General features: G+C 30.7%; 1 protein-coding gene across 2 annotated transcripts in view; it reads right to left on the reverse strand.

Moving 5' to 3' along the window:
* Window positions 1–2,876: 2,876 nt before the first annotated feature.
* Window positions 2,877–21,101, reverse strand: part of Pex7 (peroxisomal biogenesis factor 7) — a 42,635-nt gene continuing 24,410 nt past the window's right edge. Inside the window, exons 3-10 of one of the 2 annotated variants that reach the window (XM_035353156.2) lie at window positions 20,103–20,138; window positions 19,825–19,902; window positions 15,512–15,620; window positions 14,563–14,669; window positions 10,324–10,437; window positions 5,720–5,775; window positions 3,320–3,416; window positions 2,877–3,079 (exon numbers count right to left, since the gene is read on the reverse strand). In XM_035353156.2, the coding sequence (XP_035209047.1) occupies window positions 3,023–3,079; window positions 3,320–3,416; window positions 5,720–5,775; window positions 10,324–10,437; window positions 14,563–14,669; window positions 15,512–15,620; window positions 19,825–19,902; window positions 20,103–20,138 (654 nt within the window). In that variant the 3' untranslated portion in view covers window positions 2,877–3,022. The remainder of the gene's footprint in view (window positions 3,080–3,319; window positions 3,417–5,719; window positions 5,776–10,323; window positions 10,438–14,562; window positions 14,670–15,511; window positions 15,621–19,824; window positions 19,903–20,102; window positions 20,139–21,101) is intronic. The other variant, XM_035353157.2, reaches the window with a different exon arrangement.

Raw genomic sequence — 21,101 nt, forward strand, 5'->3', positions numbered from 1 at the left:
TCTTTCTTGCTCTGATACATTCTTTCATCCTGATAAAATTAAACCTGAATTATATTTAGCTGTTTATTATGTTTACGCCTATCTTCCATACATGGTTAAGGCTTATCTGACTCCCAAATAAATAAATTCCCACATATACTTAAGGCTAATACAGGGCTGCAGCTAGACATTTTGAGACCAGTTTCTGTGGATTCTAAATTTTCCTGTTAAACACCTGCCTAAATTCTAAAAATTCTGCCAGGGGCCCTGGCAGAATTACCTGGGCTTACCTGCATAACAAATCAGTTATTCTCAATTTAAAACACACTAAATGTAATCTTTTGGCCTATGATTATCATTTACAAAATCCATTTTTTGCACATGGAAAGAAATTTCTGTTAAATTTCTCGCTGTCAGCATGCTAAACACTTCGTAGCACAGGTAACGGAAGCCCCTAATCATTGCCAAACGTCATGTCAACAGAAAAAGGTTACCATACTTATATATATATATATCTTTTAAAAGTTTACACATTGCTGTGTAAGTCATTACCATGTTGCTGTGTGTTGATAGTTATGTGGTGATTAAAGCAAAAAAATAATAAATACCGATTCGTCAGCTTACGGATATAGATTATTCAGTAGGTGTAAAATCAACAATGTTTCGGCTGGAGATGTTATGCCAAGTAAAAAGGAGGTTATGGATTTATGGTAATGACTGTTTCTTCAATGGTGCCGAAGTCAAACTAAGAATCAGGACTATCTGCATTTTATATAATGAAAAATAATCAAATGTGCATGCTCAAAACACATGAAAAAAATTCAAAAACTTTGCTGGTGGTCTGAATTATAGATCATTCTGGATAGTGAATTTAGATTAACACTTTGCATGTACTGTATTAAATTAGATATATGATTCTCTGCTCGTTGTAAAATACTGAAAAACTAAAAGTTTATTTTTTTTTTTTACAGCTAATGTTTAAAATGCATGTGAAGGTATTTAAACACATAAAGTATTAAATATTTTATAATCTTTATTTGAAAAAAAAAAAAAAAAACTAGAAGGCAGTGAGATACCCACATTGTGGCTACTAGAGAGAACTAGCTGTAGAGACTGTGAACGTTTTTATAGCCCGCATCTTAACTACTAAGTTTTAGATTTCATGATTACGACATCAAGTATAACTTACACATGTATATACTAAACATTTAACATGAAAGATGCTATTATACAAAAACTGCAGTGCTTTCTGTAATAGCAAATGGTATGTTTTTTTAAAGTAAAAATAGACTGCTGTGTACATACGGGAAAAACAGTTCTAAAAAAAAAAAAAGAACTGCACAGCTTTGACACTATGCACATTAAATATATTATATAATAGAATACATTATTGTTATAAAATTTTCCCCCATGTTACTTTATGTATCAAACCCAGCATGCACCATTAACAAAAATATATCAATTTTCCTTGCATAGTAATAATAATATTCATTTGAATGCAGTTTTCCAGAGATTTCAATATTATTTTCATAATAGTAGTAGTATAGTATTTTCTAATTTTCCCTAACAGTATTTTCATATTTCATTACTATTTCCCTCTATTGATCACATTCTGTTTGCTTCTGCTTTGTTCCATTGTTTTCTATATAAATAATTTTGCTTTTCTCAGTCCTGGGAGGGGGGGACTTTTCCTGAAAAAAAGAGATGGATACATGGCTGATTACCCTCAATCGGCAGAATTTTATTAAAATTGTATGCCAACCTAAGGTTACTTTTTTACCTAATTTTATATTACAATTAATTATATATAGCATTAAATAAAGACAAAAATATCCTGCCCCCTAAATAAAGTTATTTACTGATAAAATTAATTTTATGGATATATTTCATAAAATTTGCCTTAGTAATACAGAGGTTGTTTTCACATTTTTTAAGACAGTTTTGCTTTGCTATAAAAAAAATCTTCTGCCTGGAATCTTTTATTTAATTGCTACTGCAACTATATTTTTGAAAATATAAATTATCATCTCCTACTTGACAGTTTTGTTTTTATGCAAAATGTTGCAGTTAATTAACCCAGTGGATGAAAAACTATGTTTGCATTCTTTCTGAAGAAATTAATCGATTAGTTATTTAAAAAAAAATTGTGAAAGCCATGGTTTTTTTATATCTAAAGCTACAATAGGCAATGTTGTTTATAACAAAGTTTAAAAAAAAGTCAGAATTTAGCTTTTTCAAATATGTATCCAAGGGAAAAAATTGAGTGTTTCAAATGTTGCACATCTTCAATGTTAAAAGAAAATCTGCTATGTAAAAGGACACTTGCAAAATCATTAAAATACTCTGTTTTAACCATAAACAAAGCGATTAATACTCATTTGAATCTCGAAAAAGGCAAAACATAATGTGCACCGTCTTCCTCCATGACTTATCTCTGCATGCAGAGCGTGCTGCAGAATTCTTTATGAGAAACATTTATCCGCACAAAAATGGACAAATGTTGTCACAATAGATGAATCTTGGGTGTACTTAAATGACTGCAATAAAAAAAGATCTATTCATTATCATCAAACAGAAAAAAAACTTGAAACATGGTTCAAGAGATTTGGAAAATGTTTTTCTAAGAGATTTATGATTGTTATGATTGTTGCTGGTTTTTCATATAATGATAAATTAAAAGTAAAGAGAGTGAAGAAAAATTTTAAGATCAACTCTACATACTATCAAAAACATCTTTTATATCTTACTTATTTCGCATCCTATATAATATGAACTTTTGACTCGCTGTAGTATATTCTGGTAGATGCACGTTGGATGTTAAGGTGAAAAATAACTTTAGTTAAGTTATATGCTTGGGGAAAAAAATCTTAATATTCAAGAAATGCTATAAGTCAAAGTGCAAAATAACTGATTTTTTTTAATAGAAAATCTTCCAAAAAGGACTATTCTTAAAAATACATAACAGTGACTTCTAAAAAACTTACAAAACAAAAAATTTAATATTTGTTATATACATGGTTGTACAAAAATATAAAATATCAATTTATGGTACAGAATCACTATATACGTGAAGTAATGAATCCCACGCACAATCACAAGCCTGAAATAAAAAATAAAAATAATTAATAAAAGTACTAATAAAAATACCAACAGATCAATTAGTGAATACATTAAGGTACTTCTCAAACAAGAAAATCTACTTTTCAATTTGTTTACAGATTTTCAGACACATTTCATTCAAAGTATTATAGTTTAGCACAAAAACTGCAAAATTTAGATGATCAATTTAAATAATTAAGCACCAGTTAAAGAATTCTTTAACTTTAGAGATTATACTAACCTGACCAGGTTTCAAAGGATTAAAATCTATTCCATAAACAAATTCTTTATGTTCCTTATGAATTTGCAATGCATGAGGTATATTCCAGTTCCAAAATCTATAGATGAAAAAATACTGAAAAATTAAAATTCAAATAATCTATATAAGTAAAGTAGAAATTCAAAATAATAATAATACAGATCAGCTTTTTAAAATGACTATCCAAGATTTTAGATGACTTTGATCAGCCAAGGTGAATCAATCTCTCAAGGAACATGGGTAGTAATGTTTTATTTCTCAGATATACTAGCCACTTTTAAAAGGTGGTCACCTGAAGAAGTTTCAATATAATTTTTGTTAAATTAAATAGTATAGAATAAAAATTCCACAATATAACAATTCAAGGTGACTTATTCAATACATCATAAAATATATTGGCAGTGAAGGACTACCCAATATATGAATAAGAAGATATAAGAAAATAATAAAATATCAATACTAACTTGAAAATTTACATAATGTGATTTTTTATACAGTTTCTCTGTTTGTTGGTTATCTGGTCAAATCTTGATACTAAATTCCAACCTCCTCCTACCAACCTGATTTTCTTGAAATTTTTCACACATACATAATTATGACAAAATATTTCCAAAGGCTGTTTGTGCAATGCAACAATTTTTAAGTCCCAGGTTTATTAATTAATAACAGCATATTAAATCTGAAAGTTAATGCCCTTATCCTTTAGAACATACCAAAACATTAATAAAAAATAATGATTAAGCAAAACAATTTTATGAAAACATTTACAACATCAAGGATGGCAGATATCTGAAGGGGGGAAAAAAAAAAAAAACTGAAATGTTTCAGATTTTAAAAAATTACGTCCAAAGGGGCATTTTTTAACATTTTGTGTGTTACCTTTCTTTATTAAATATCATGTTCCTTGCACTTAAACCATAAGATCCAGTGCAACAGCAATATCGCAAAATAGTTTTAAAACGAGCATATCTTTAGAATTTCCGATACAGAGACTCACGCGCTGGAGATAAAAATGTTTTTTCTGCACAACGTTGCCATTGCTCGCTTTGAAATCCTTGAGTTTGTTAATCAAAAATTCGTCAAAGTTTTAAAAAATAGGAAATCGATCATAAAACAAATTTCAAATTTGGTCTTCCACATGCTCATATTCGTTGGAGGATTACGTTATTCAAAATTCGATGACTCTATGTACCGTTGTTTTATCACAATACGAGAAATATACATACATTTATGCAGATTTTTCATTATTTAATTTCTTCAAATATAACGCAGGACTCTAACATTTTGTGGCAACAGTTTGAAAAGTGAACCGACATTTATGAGTCCGACGCAAAATGCCAAAACGAAACTAATAGTCCTTCGGGATTCAAATCCCTTTGGACTAAAAAACTTTATATTATCCTCATACTGAAAAAACTCTAATTAAAAATACATTTTATACTTTAAATAACCATGAACAAGAAAATTCCATATCACATCTTTATGAATAACCAACTGACATTACTTTCTGAACCTATTAGAAAACCAAAATTTATAAATTTTGAACAAAAATTAAAGAGGAACAGAAAACAGTAGAGGTTATTCATTTCAGAAATTAATGGTTCAATTCTGATAATAAAATATATCCAAAATATAAAAGTTTAGTTAAATACAATGAAAATAAAATACCACACATATCTTTAAAATAAAAGCATGTGTAAAGAAGACTATTAGGATAACTCAAAATCATATGGTATACTTAGTCATATGATGTCCAGAAGTAACAAATGTTTAAAATTCAGAAAATCAGCTCAACAGAACAGAATCGAATTTAATTTCAAAATTTGGCCCCAAACTAAGCTAAACAAACAGAAAAACCAAGCTAAATACAAGTGTACATAGTTCGACCGCCTCATCTGTGACCATGAGCACAAACATGCATGCACCATTCGGACAGAATTATTCTCAAAATAGGGTGGAAGGATGGGGACTATCTTTCCCTCCAGCATAGCTCTTTCAGGAAAAGAGACCTTTCACGTCTCAGCAAGTAATACTGCCCCTTTTAGGTGAGCCTATGTGTTTTGACAAAATGCCAACCAGGGTTGCGCTTGAGACAGTTGAACTATAAAAAGAGCACTCATTTTAAAATTTGTAACTGCCTCTATGAAAATATCATAGGAGCATTTCTTTCTGAATTTTCAATATAGAGAACATCTTGCATTTTTAAGATATTAAAACATAATGACTATTTTACTAGCACGAAATTCTGATCTACAAGAGTTATACATAAAAGTCATACACATATTTCCTGAATATGTATTAAGTTTCTACTGAAAATGTATTAAGATTTGAAATGGAGTAATGCAAAGGATACATATGAAGAAAATTTAAAAAATCTATTACCTAGTCGTAAAATCATAGCTCACAGATGCCAAGGAACCTCGTAGGAAAGGCGAAAACTGAAAGATTAAATGCACAAAAATTGTATAAAAAAATTTAAAAGGCACATAATAAAATTAGATATCCAGTACCAGTCGATATAACACTGACTTTAACTAATTATTTCTGATATAATGCATCAACATCTCCTAAAATTTCTTAATTCTAATTCAGACTTTTTTTTTTTTTTTTAAATTTTAGAAAAAAATATAAATTATCTAAAACTAACATAATAAAATACCCCAAATCTGAAAAATATTTATATTACTGTTAGCCAGTAATTATTATGGGTATTGGATTATTATTTTAAACACAAATTCCCCTTAACTAAAAAATTTAATACATGCACAAATCTAAAACATTTTCGATAATAAGATTTCGCCCGCCAATAGCCAAATGGTAAAATCAACAAACAGTGGTAGTTCAAATCCTGACGAACAGACTGGTTGCATCAGCATTTTCATGCCTCCCTTTAAGCAGATAGCCCTTGAGTGCTTTACAATAATAAGTGATAATGAAATAAAACAAATAATAAAATTTCTTTCATATGCAATCGTGTTCTTATTTTTAAAAAAAGTCCAGCAATTTAATGAATTAAATGTATAGAATTATTACAAGCAATAAGCCATGATCAGATATAACATTTTAAAACTGCAATAGTTTAAGTTTAATTAGTCATTTTCTAAAATTGATACATCATAAATAACTGTGTTCACAATAATAATGCATGAAAATATGCTGTTTCTGTTATAACTCCAGGTCAGAACGATTGGTTTATCATATATACTCACATATTGAATCCAAGGTATTAATAACTCTACAATAAAAACAAAGGGGGGGGGGAGAGTTATCTTATTTCATGAATACAGCATCAAAGCATAGAACTGGCCTAGTAAAAAGCGCACATGTCCAAAACTTAAGAATAAGCAATATAAAAGTGCATATGAATGGAGACAAATACAGCAAGTTATTTTCTTATACTAGCAAAAAATTATAATCATTGCTAAAAATAACAAAGCAAAACGATTATAAGTTTGTTTGTTTGTTTGTTTTCCCAAGGAAAATTACATACAGGAGTTCGACAGACATAAAGGATGCATGAAAAGTACATACCAAGGCACATGAAATCCGACATCTGAATTAAAAAAAAAATGCATCCATCATTAACTGAAATGCAGCAATCACAATACCATGACATGATCATTGCCAGATGATTTAAAGTTCCTAGGATAATATTCTTTCTTTATGGCTTTTCTTACTTCCCAGCTAAGGGCTGTGAGCTGGAATTCATTTTTCCATAATAAACCACTTATGCTCAATTGGGTTTAAATCTGGACAGCATGTGAGCCAGGCAATTTCATGATTATACTCACTTTTCAGAAGATTCTTCACAGCTCTAAAAGTAAACATGCCATGCAATAAGCTCTTTACAATTACCGTTATCCTTTATGACTACTCTCCAGAAATTGAGTTCTGCAATCATACTCCTGCCATGCCATAAACACCTTTTTGTGCCTAATGTCGCATGCTGCCAGCCTGCAGATCTATCACTATGGTTTGACAGAGTCAACAAAATTTTAGAAATTCAAGCTACCCAAAATGAAGAGTCTACTTGAAGAACAATCTATAACAGATACCAAAACAAATATGCTACCAATGTTTCCACAAATGCCATAGTGCAAGAGCAAGTGTATGTATTTAGACACATATAACTTTTAAATTAGCTATGCAATCATTTATTTTACATTTTAAAAGGATTACCCTATAAGTAATTTTCATAAAGTTTTAAACACAGTTTATAATTTAATTATTTTTTTTTAATGGCAAGCACGAGACATTTTGAACCTTTTGCCAATAGCCACAAGTAGTGCTCATTTTATAATGAAGGTATCTAATAAGCAGCTACCATGACCTCTTATGAGGGAACAGACAATTTGCATCCATGCCTTCTTCGGAATTCGAACCCAGGCCCTTTGGTATCGCAGATGGCTTGCCCAACCACTACTGTCTGGGTGACATAATTTAATAGTAAGTCACAGCAAGCAACAGAGGTCGCTTTAAGACCATTTCTACCATTTGCAATAGCAGATGGCAGGGGATTAATGTGAGCAGGTGTGAAAGTCAGTCTTACGAATGAACTCAGAAACAAGATTGTGGTTGCTTATGGTATTACAAAACAAACAGTCAGATTTTGCGATTATGCACAAAATGAAAAAAAGCTTCTGCTTATTCCATTTGGCAAGATTAACATCTTCTCAAATTATTTATAAAAATCTGGAATGCAATTTCTGCTCATTATTATTACTATGAAGTAAAAATCTCATAAAAATGTGAATTCAAGTGTATAATGGTGTAATATACTGACTGCTATCTTAAAAGAGTTAAGTTCCATCACAAAATCAATATTCCTTATAATATTTCTTAAAATTCCAAGCCAAACCTCAAAACAATATTTTCTTCTTAATGCTGAGACATGCAGATTAAAACACATGCAGCCAAGATATAATATGCAAACCGATTCCAAATTCATGGTACAATTTTGAAGGGGAAGTACAGAACAACGGTACAAATAATATTCGAATAGGAAACCCATGTCTCGATCAATTTACTTCATCATAAATACAGCTTAAAATACATTTACAATAAGAAAACTTTAAAATGAGTTTGATATCACATACCATCTCGCATGAATTGCTTCATACGAATAACAGCACCCACAGAAACTTTTACGACTCATTGCATCTCAACAATGAATCAATGTAGTGTGGATGTGTGACCTGGTATCGTTCAAGACTTTTTCTCTGGCTTATACCAACTGCCACAGTGATTAAATGGCCAATGTTACAGGTGTTACCAGAACTGCTGCAAGATGTTTGAATCTCCATTCATTACCAAATGTAGTTCCAACATGATGGGGCAACAGTCCACTTCAGCACTGATGTTTGCAATTATTTGAATGCCACTTTTGGGCACGACAGATTGGCCGTGATGAAACCAGTCCCTTGGCTACTCTTGATTTATCGACCCTCGATTACTTTTTCTGCAGACATTTGAAGAGTCTTGGTTATGCAACTCCACTTGATTCAGCTGAGAATCTCGTTGCTCAAACACAAGTGGCTGCGGCATGCATGCGTGAAATACCTGGAATCTTTGCCAATGTACACCAATCGCTCCATCAATGCTGTCAAGAATGCACTGCTGTTGGTGGACGGAATTTTGAACAGTTCTTGTAAGCAGCTTGTTTCAGTTGAAGTGAGACACCTTGTATTTATAACTAAATAAATGGATTGCAACCTGAGTTTTCTTATGTGAATATTATTTTTACCTTTGTTCTGTACCTCCCCTCCAAGTTTGTACCATGAATTTGGAAATCACCCTGTATATTCTAATACTATACATATCTTTGTAAGGATAGACCTACACCTGCAAAAGTGAAGACAACACAAACATCCATACTTTTTTAGGGATTTGAGCTTAGAACAAGCAATAAGGTATCTACTTCAGTAAATCACTTACTACTTCCTTTAGAAGCTTCTGAAGTTCTGCCTCATAATGCAGATCGAAAGGTTCCATGACATTCAAAGGATTAAGTTCCAGTGGCATTTTCTAAGGTTTGCCCAAAATCAGAACACAAGAGGGAGGTGTGGTCTATTAGAGTGCATGGAACGAAATGCATGAAATATAAAAAAAGAACAGAAGCCAAATTTTCAAGAATATTATCCTGTCTAATCAAGGTCACAAAAGGACACAGGATCACCCTAACTGACTACAGGGTGAATCCATTCAACTAAACCAAAAACAGAACAGGGGTGATTGGGAAAAACCAACCCTACCTTTTGCACGATCGATCGTTACCTTCCCAGTTTATAAATCCTAGTCAAGCTGAATGTCAGCATAAAATGTTACCATGCTGTTTGTATTCAATTATTGAAATTTAAAACAAAAATTGTTTTAAACATGGCTGGAGTCATTTCTCAAGCTAAGGTGAGTTGACAGTGATGCAATGATGAAAACTCAAATAAAAAATTATTCCCTAAAAAAGAGCTGTGATAAACTTTTGATAGAATGTTTTGGTTTAAGATGTATGCCTGAAACCAGATTATTGATCATACAGATTTATGCTTATAAATAATTGTGCTTCTTCAACAGAGGTGTTTTATTTTGTGCCTAAGTAAAATTAAGAATCAGAATCTTTCACACACTTCATTATGAAAAAATGTTTACTGTGCATGCATGAAGCATATGCTACTCTTGGAATACAATTCTTTCTTCCTTTCTGAATAAATAAATTGCTCGTAGTCAGGAGGTCTGGATATTAGACCATTCCAGATACTGATTGCAGGATTTCAGACTTCTTACTGTATATACTCGCACAGACTGAATCCGCAACTTCTCCTTACTTCTAGCATTTCTGACATGATAAAAATGCACATGACTTCATTTCCCTCAGATCCTTTCCATAAACTAATTATGATATCTATAACTTTTGGTCAAGTGCCGTAGTCTCTAAGAATATCTAACAATTAGAGGTAAAATGTAAAATTTTGAAAATGAAAAACAAATCTTACTTTTAATTGCCGAATTGCATATTCATGTCCAACTAGCATAAAAAGAGGACCTTGCATTTTCCTAATATCCCATCCCTGGATTTTGCCATCATTTGTACCTGTAGCTATTACATCCTATAATTAGAAAACATAATTAGTACCAAGAGATTCACCCATAAAAAGTTAATAATACTCCTAAATTAAAATTTCTATTCAATAAACTACTAGGTTAAAAAAATTGCAGAACGTGCATTTAGGAACACAGCTGACAATGATCCAAAATGTTCCTAATTTTACTTCCTTGTACGAAGTAAAAAAGAAGTATTGTAATCGTGAAAAGTTTCAGGCATCATATTTTAATGAAGATATCCATTTTGACCACTATTGAATGCAATTTAATGATGTTTTTGCATGGCACCTGTACATAAGGACAGAATAAAAGACACCTTTCCACCGAAAAAATTATAAAACAGATTTAAAATGAATTCTAAAGAGAATTTTTTGCGGGCGTCTGTATGTACGTATCTCGCATAACTAAAAAAAGACTAGCCTCAGAACGTTGAAGTTTTGTAATATAGGACTGCTATAAGATGTAGACGTGCATCTCATATTTTGGTTGCAATTAGTCGCACCAGACGTATATAAATGTATATGTATACATATATCCACTCTGTCACCCAGCTCAGTGATCTCAGTTTCTTTACTCTTGTATGTTTGTAAATTGTGCATTTTTTGCTTTAAAAACGATATGCCTTTAGTAAATCTGCATGCAATATCTTTAGAGTTATCAACAATTTAAAAGTTTTTAAGTGCAGCTAAGCCTAATTATTTTTGCAATGGCGGCCATGTTTATTTACTTTTGAAGCTTGACAAAATAACGGATTTTTTACCAATCTAGAGAAACTAAGCTTCGCAACAACAAAGATAATGCCTTCTTTTATTATTACAAATTAAATCATGCTTAATCCATTCTGGAATTTATTCAAGTTAACAAGTGTTTAAGATTTACTTCGCAATTTTTAATTTAGATATTTTGAGTTTTTATATATTTTTGCCTTGTTGCAAAGTGAGAACTAAATTAATTGAATGAAAAATACTGAATCGTCTGTGAAAAACTGTTTCTTTTTTGTTTTGTTTGCTTAATTTCTTTCATACACTGTTTTAGATTTATTACAGTATTTGAATAGAACATGTGGCAAAGATTAGATAATTCTTCAAATGATATAAATTTTGTGTATTCTGAGTTATAATATGAACAAAATGTAATGCTGTTAAGTGAACCTGGCGTCAGAGTGTCGCTATGGTAAACAAATATAGTGAATTTTAAAGAGTGCATTGATTCTATTGTGGTTTATGCGCTATCGACGAAGTACATTTAATTCAACCCAATAAGTTTAAATGAAATGCAAGAAAAATGCGTATAATTTAATATTCCGTACAAGGAAGTCATGTGGTATATACATCAAATTATTTTTTATATTTATACAAGTTGAATGATCCTACACTAAGCCCTCTGCACACAGAATATTCCTCTTGCAGAATTCAACATATGACATCCATGGGAAATATTATGGAGGAAAAAAAGTAGACTGTATTTTTAAAGCTTTATATTTTTTATACATTCACTAAAAGTGGAATGTCTTATAATTTATAAGAATTACATCAACATATAAAATCTAGTTCATCAGGCCTTTAATGAACAAGAATTATATGATGCATCTACAAAGTTTCAGTCAAAACTGATTATATATGAAAAGAAATTAATGTTTAGCCTTCAAGATATACCTTGGTATTATTTTGAAATTTCTGATACTTTAGAAAAGCAAACTATTGGAATCTTCCTTTATTCCCATGTCAAGTTTTCTGAATTTTTGAAAGGCTGTTAAAATTGTGTCCTTTAATGTAAGAATTCAGTCTAGGAAACAAAGCACTCTATATCACATATGCAACAGAGATCATGCCTAATATACTAGCTGAGAAATGATCAACAAAAGACACATTTTTTTTTTTTAACACTCAAAAGCTTGATTATGATTGCATTACACAATGAAACAACAACTCAGGCTTTTCTGGCCTAATGTAATGATTTTGTTCAGATGTCAGGAAGACATTCTTTGTAAAAAATATCACTTGCTTTTCCCCTTCAATTAAAAATTGCTTTAAATTATTCCTTGCTAATCAGTCAGGGGAGGGATTGTCTTTATTCAAAGCTTCTAAAAAACATTATTTAGTGAGGCAATTGTTTTCTTAACCAAGTAGATAGTTATCAATTTACCTTTTACTTGTACAGAAAACATCAACTTTCATCATCAGCTAAGATATTTTAAGATTTTTATTCAAAGAAATTACTATCAATCAAATCTGCTTACAGCCTTTTTCTCCTCTTCCCTCAAGCTTTAAATTTATTACAGCAACCATCAGAATCATAAATTTAAAAAAAAAAAAAAAAAAAAAAGCATTTAAACTTTTTAAAAATGAGATCATATTTTAAAATTTTTTAAAAATAGTGACCAAAATGGAGGAGGAACACCAATGTAAAATCTGAAATCAGGCCTCCCCCCCAAAAAAAGAAAGCACTCTTTTTTTTTCGGGGGGGGGTCTATCTCCAAATACACTAAAAACTGATCAGATCTGTTCTTTCATGTAATCTTGAATTTCAGATGCATTAGCAATTAATTCCATTAGTTGTTATTATATGGTTCACTATGATCAACTGAAAAATTCATTCTAAAATTCTGCAAACATACTGTGTGCTGATTATCACAATAAAGGATGGTGAATTATTTTAAGTCTTCATAAATGGGTTCTCGCCTGTTGGTAATCTGTTCAAGTGATGAATAAATGAGAAATGACTTCAATTTATAAAGACTGAACTCAATACACAACAATAAAACATTTATTTAAAAGATGAGCATTTTGCATTCCTGTCATAACAGGCCAGAGTTTCACAATGGACTAATCAAAACATAGAACAAACATTGTCAGCACATAATGCTATGTATACACTGAAATTCTCTTGAGAGAGAATAGAATTTCCTCAACTTTTCACTTTTTTATCACCTCTCTTTCCCCAAAAAGAGAGAAGAAATGACTAATTTACTTTCTATTTTTGACATTTTTTATTCAAATCTTATAGTTTAAAACAGAATTTGCTTTTATTTCTACCGTGATATGATTAGGCCATAATTCCTGATGAATACTTGACCATTTTATTTAAAGAAAAGGGGGTGTTGTATATCTGGAGAATTAATCAGGGAATTAGAGAGGAATTGTACATATGGAGACTAACAGACAGTCACCTTTACTAGCTCTACTGCTCCTAAATTAAGAAATGTGTATTCATAGATTAACCTACCAACACAAAAAGGAGCAAAATTTTTCATCTTTTGACTACCAGAAGATATAGAAATAAAAATCTTTTGCTTAGAAGGGGGAACACAGCAAACCGTTTTCTTTCTTTTTCTTTTTTCTTTTTTTTTTTTTTTGAAAAAACACAATTTATATTAATTTTTTACCCATATCAAAAATTACACTTACTATTTTTTTTATTCTTGTAAATGTTAGAGTATTTATTTCATCCTGGCTACACACACACACGCAGCACACACACACACACACACACACACACACACAAAAAAAAAAAAAAAAAAAAAAAAAAAAAAAAAAAAAAATTTCTGAAAGGTTTTAAATTACGTCCAAAGGGGCATTTTTTAAACATTTTGTCTGTTACCTTTATTTATTAAATATCACCTTCTTTGCACTTAAACCATAAAATTAAGTTCAAGAGCAATATCACAAAATAGTTTTAAATTGAGCATATCCTTTAGAATTTCCGATACAGAGTCTCGCGCGCTAGAGATAAAAGTGTTTTTTCTGTACAACGTTGCCAATGTTTGCTTTGAAATCTTTGAGTTTGTTAATCAAAAATTCGTTAAAGTTTTACAAAATATGACGTCTATAATAAAAGAAAATCCAAATTTCAAATTTGAGCTTCCACATGCCCATATTCGCAGTAGGATTAAGTCATTCAAAATTCGATGGCTCTATGTACCGTTGTTTTATCACAGTGCAAGAAATATGCATATGTTTATGCAGATTTTTCATTATTTAATTTCTTCAAATATAATGCAGGGCTCTAACATTTAGTGGCAACAGTTTGAAAAGTGAAACAGACATTTATAGTGAACCAACACAAAACCGCAAAATGAAAACAATAGTGCTTCAGGGACAAAGCCCCTTTGAACTAAAAAGATTACTTACAGAATCATATTTTCCCCAGTCACAGCATAATACTTCTGTTCCATGAGGATAAATACCATTTGATCTTTTTGGTTCTCGCACATCCCACATTCTCATTGTCCCATCACCTGTATGTTACAAAAGAATATTAAAATGCTTTTTGGCTGAAAACTAAAAGTTAGATTCAAATAATTTAAACTGCACCATTTTTTAAAAATGACAGATAAAAATATAATTTTCATATTATAAACTGTGTTATTTTACTTTTATGGTTACTTCATCTTGCTATGCTAAATAAATGCTGTACATGATAAATAGCTGCATGCAAGATGCAGGTGATTCCCAGTTAACAAACGTAATACTGAGATGAAGTCCATAGTCACCTCAAAATCATGATTAACCCAAGGGCAGTTAAAAAACACAAGAAAGGGGAATAACTCATATTATAATTAACACAAAAATATGATAAACAACATCCTTGTAATTTTAACCAATTTGATATAGAGAACAAGTTTTCCTTTACACAAAATTAAATCAGCATTAAAAAAAACTGTAAATAACAAGAACAAACATCATTAGAAATGAAGAAACTAAATTATAAAATGGTATTCCGAACATTTTTGTCCAAGTTCATCTGCTATTTTTACTGTTATTCCACGCATTTTCTTTTTTATTTCTGTGTTATATATATATATATAGAGAGAGAGAGAGACTATTTTGTTTTACATTTATGGTCTGAGATACTAAATTTACTATCCTTTCATACCAAGAAGACTTTTTCCTTCCGGAAGGGCAGTTAAGCTGGAGTTCACTAAAATTGCATACCACTTTTGAACAAAGACAACTTTTTAAACATTTTCATTACACTTATAAAAGAGAATGAGGAATGAATTTAATACTACCATACACATATATAAACATATATTATATACATTATTTATTAAGATTCAGAGTTTTCATTTTGATTTACCTGAAACTGAAGCAAAAATTTCAGGACAATGAGGGCACCAAGTGGCTTCATAAACTTGATCTGTATGCTCTACAAAAGCTGCTACTTCTTTAGCAGCAAAAGGATTCCACTGGAAAAAAAAAAAAAAAAAAATATTTTTTTGACAGATATTTAAAAAAAAAAACTTAATACATAATTAGATTATATATTATCAGCCTTTGAGAAAACTATGTTTTCAGTTTGATGCCTCTAAATGAAACTTAATTACATCATTCATTTTATTAGTTGTGTGGTTAATTAATAATGACAAAACACATAGGGTTATCTAAAGAGTGGGGGCCCTTTTTGAAGAATGTTCTACAGTTATTTATTTATTTATTTATTTTTTATGTTACACACAAGAAAAATCACTAAAACACCAATGTAGCACAGTAAATTCCTCCATCTGACTCATCTAGGCCATTTATTTTACTGAATTAAATAATGTTGAATATAACATAGTCTGCATTTTATTAAAATGAAGCATTACTTTAGACAGTGCTAATGAAAAATTACAGAAAAGTATGGCAAAGAAAATAAAACTGAACAAAGTATTTTCTAGAACTGGGGAGCAGGTGATATACCTGATACCTTTTTTATTTATTGTAATTCTACTCTTATTCACTTCATATTAAACATATAAAATATTACAGACAAAAAATAATAGAAAAGTATTGTAAAAAGTCAAATGACAGATTTATTGCAAATTTGAACTTTTTTATAACATTTTTTTACAATGTTTGTACAATTTCAATCATTCTTCAAGAGTTCTAGGGACAGTTTTTTTTTTCCCCCCTCTCATATTCCGATTATTCCAGTCAAGATCGGCGATGAAATGTATATTGGTATATCACGAAATGCTTCAAATAACATGAACTCTTATCAGTTATTTCACATACATAAACACGTTGGAATTAATAAAGAGAACACTTTTAATGTTATAGCTGATTTGACGGAAAAAAAGTAGATACTAAATTTTAAGTACCACAAAAAGATATGTAAGTATCTTAGATCTCAGGAATATAATTCCAAGAAATCTTTTCTCTGTTTGTTCCAGCAAACTACTGCTATCAAAGAATGTGTTCCTATATAAAGCTACAAAAGATCTGATCTATTTCTAAAGAAAAGAGTCTGAGATAAACAAAAATGAGCCAGTGCATAGGTATAACATATTTGACATGAAAATAATAAAAATTAAGCATTTATAACATAAATTTACATTGAAAATAAAAAAAAATGCTCTTACCTGTGGAAAAAGCGAGTGTTGCGTTCGCGCAACGTCAGCGGAATAAGACTATGAATGTTGTGAGTAGGATTATACTCGTGTGATGTTTTTTTTGAGTGGAGCGCAGGATTACTTTTTAGCTGTATAACGTTTTATTAATCTGCAAATCACTTTACTTGTAATTAATTTAATATTAAAATATACATTGTATTTCTTTTACAAATACAGATTATTTCAATTGAAAGATTCAAGCATGAAAAGCTTTCATTACAATCATGATGTAAAGCTACATTACATACTTTGCATCTATAAACAGTCTGGCTATGGTACTCTTTACAACAAAGTTTTTTGTTATCAACGGACTTTACGATAAAATGTCTACCATCTCCATGCAATGGTTTTTGAATGCTGAATTTACTAGGTCTTCCTGCTGCTGATCTATTTCTGGCTAATTCTACACTCTCAATAGGAGTTTGCAAAAGGAATAATGCATTCTCGCATCTGAAATTTAAAAGAGTATATTTCCAGTAGTAAAAAGTGATGATATTTAATAGTAAGTTTAGATACAGTCTCATATAATTTATCAGTATTGTCAAATGCAAATTCTGCCTCATATTCCTGTACTGCAAATGTGAAATCAATTCTCGTACAACAGGAACAGAAATGTCCTTATCAAAAGACCAATACATTTTTTCTTGAGGTAAAGAATAATATTCTGTAAGCAATAATATTCCAATAAATCTTCTCATATAGGCTTCAGCTGCAATAAATTCTGGGCTTTTTTTTTTCTCAGCGTATATATTTGTCTGTTCAACAAGAAGAGAGTAAATGTCTAAACCAAAACGAAAATAAAAAATATGTGCACTAGTTTTACCTTGTATTTTGTCTTTTATAATTTCTCTTCTATCTCTTTCTTCATGTTCTTCCTGAGACATAACTAACAGCTCCTTTTTGATCCACTTCAAGATTTCAGTCTCCTGCTTTTTAAACTTTTTAGTGTGACTGTAACTGCTTTTAGAAGGCTGAAACTTACTTCTTACGTGAATTTCAACTTCCCCAGCAGTATCATTTGGTAAAATATCATTATCATTATTTAAAACTTGCCATTCGTTTCTTCATCGTCACTAGCTTCTGCAATTTCTGGGGGAACAACAACAATATCAGTTTCATTCTGCTCATTATTAACATTATCATCATCATGTTTCTTCATCAAAAAGTCTTTGAAGGGCTTCTTCTAATGTAAGATACCTTGTTCTAGGTATTTTTAAATAACCAGAACATGAACCAGAACATCGAAAGGAATGAGTGAAAAAAGAGATTGACTACCGTCTCCTGCTGACGTTGCGTCAGCGCAACACCTGTTTTCCCTTCCTTCCCAACACAAATGTAAACATCTGACTGATGTAATGTTCTGATAAACAGTGACATTGACTAAAAATAGATCACTCGTAAAGACGGCGATTTGGTAAATATGTTCAGGAAAAATACCCTGTCGAAAATTTTGCTTAAAGTATGAGATTAATTATTATAAACAAAATGACTGTTGAAGGCAAATATTTTTTTACAAAAATAATCTTCATAATATTCCCTACACAAAATCATCTGCTGGTATAAAATATCTTAGGTAGTTATATTTATATACGCATTTATTTTGACTGTTGCGTCAACGCAACACCAGCAGCTAATGGATTAACTAGCAGAGAGGAGAGGGAAAAAAGAAAATAAAATGCAATTTGTATTTTAATAAAATTTCATGTTTCTCTTGCACATGGCACAAAAATAATTGAGAGCTGAAAAAATAAACATACAACAGCTGACTGAAAAGTCTTAAGACTGCCTGTCTTTCTATTCTGTTTTCGTAAATGCTGCATATGTCTGAACACAAAATTGAATAACTATGGTCTTCAATATTTGCTCACAGCAAACAAATGCACTTAGCACATTTTGTTGTGCTATATAAGGAAGATATTTCTCTAAAAGAAAACGGACATTTTATTTAATTTTGTGTTAAACTTGGATAATTAGTTAAGAAACATCTGAAAAGTTACAGCACGCCTATTGTGCAAAGCCTTTAAATATGTTTAAGTACTTAAATGGCAAATATATTAAAAAAATAATACATGAGTGACTATCAGACTTTAGCAGACTATATATTGCAATTATGGATGTTAACTCATCAGGCTATGCAGCTGTTGAAAAATAGGCTAATCTTAGGTGAACATTCCACCATATCTAATATCTTTTCTGAACATACTTAATATATTGTTATAGGGATTCTACAAATGCACTGTGTATGCACTTAAAAATCTACAGAACAGTAGATGCATTGTGCTCACATATGTGTAAACACTGCTCAAACATCTGAGATGATTCTGGATTTCCCAACATTGACTGTGACAGATAAGAGTGTTCATCATAAGACTTGCAACCAATGGAACTGAAGTGTATGGAAACACTTGAATTCATTTCCACCATTATTTCCTTTGGCAAGTAAAACTTTACTTCTGCTATTCTTAGATATGCTCAGAATGATTCTATAATACTGGACTTCCAATGGATAGAGGCATCAACGATGATTTATGTGAACATTTAAAAAATCTTTTTACATAATGAGTTAAAAAAAGACCATATTTACTCAAGAAACAGTTGTTTCTACTATTACTCAATGCCCAATCACATCCTGTTACCGCAGAATTGGAAGACACAGAGTATCTTTGATGCAGTTCAAATTTAATGTTATATGATATCCGAGTATTCTCATCACTGAAAAACACTTACACAGAAAGAGATTGCTCTCAAAGGCTGAAGCAAAAAACGCCACAATTATAGTACTGAAATGGATGTCCAAAACAGTCTATCTTAAGTTTTTGAATCAAGCCTGCAATAAAAAAATGTGCTGCAACTGATGATGAAGAATACTAATTTGAAAACTAAAAAACACAGGGCCCATAGAGTCACTCGATTCTGAATTAAAAAAAAAAAAAAAAAAAAGAGAGATCTTGAAATTTTTCAATCAGCTTAGACAAAACCCAGGAAGAGAAAACCAATTCAGATATAAGACACTACTTACCACTTTAACAGTACCATCCCATGATGCTGATAAAATGTATGAATAATTATTTTTAGGATTCCAGTCAATTGAATAAACCTATTATTGAAAGTAAAAATTTTATCACAATTCATGCTTTACAGATATTAAAAAAAAATATTCATTCAAATTAGTCTAACAGGCACTAAAAACACAGATAAAAATGCGAACACAAAAAAGTAAAAAAAGGTGGGAAAACTATTTATAAAAATTGACCAATACAATATCTGTAACAATAATGACAACAAATGAATACTTACTTCTTTTTCATGGATTTTGTAAAATGCTACAGGTTCCTATATTAATGAAATAAAAGAATTAAGTATAATGATATCAAAATAATTAGTTTAAAAAAAAAGTAAAATTATCACAGGGCAACATATGTACAGAAGACTCACTGAAATAACTCCACATTTTAACAACAAATAATTTTTAATATACTTTATTCAACTACATTACTGTAATATATAGTGCATCTCATTATAAATCTCCCACAGCTACTAAATTACTATAATTCTATAAATGAAAATTGGTTGGAAAAAAAATGCCTTTAAACATTCACTAAAAGGACTTAGCTTCACTCTGAAAACAGAACTGAAAACTACATGAACTTTAGTATAGTACAAAGTCTGTAATCCGGACGTCCATAATCCAGACCTCAAAGCTACAAATTTTATGCGCATGCACATTTAATGTATAATAGACGGTATAAGCTAGGCTAAAATTATTTAACCCTCTGAGCGTTACGGGTTTAGCCCTAAAATTTCAAAGTTCCTCAAAATGTCACAAATAAGTGATATTTTCTTGATTTTAACTAAAAAATGACTCCTTCATTTTGTACGATTCCTTTTCTTCCAATATACATCCAAACTGAAATCCGATACATTAAAAGCTAGCAGAAATTTTCATGTATAATGAATGTGGAAGGCAACCTTCTGTACGGAATTTTCCAGTTGTAATGCTGAGAGGGTTAAGGCATTTTAGTTAATGTTGCAGATTGTGCTGTTCCTTAATCTTCTAATTGGATCCTGCTTATTATTTTTTGCAGACTGTTAGAACAATTTTATAAAAATTAAGCTTGAACTTTCGATTATGTCAAAAAGAGATTCCAATTCTGGAGCTGCCAAAGGATCTACAAAGCGAAAGCATGTTTCGATGTCCATTAAACAAAAAGTGGAATTGCTGCAAAAGATGGATAAAGGCCTATCCATCTCAAAATTATGCGAGAAGTATGGAATTGGAAAGTCCACTATATATGA

The sequence above is a fragment of the Stegodyphus dumicola genome, chromosome 11, assembly GCF_044657685.1.
Source record: "Stegodyphus dumicola isolate Sdum_Otavi_A_Nest chromosome 11, ASM4465768v1".
Taxonomy (NCBI): domain Eukaryota; kingdom Metazoa; phylum Arthropoda; class Arachnida; order Araneae; family Eresidae; genus Stegodyphus; species Stegodyphus dumicola.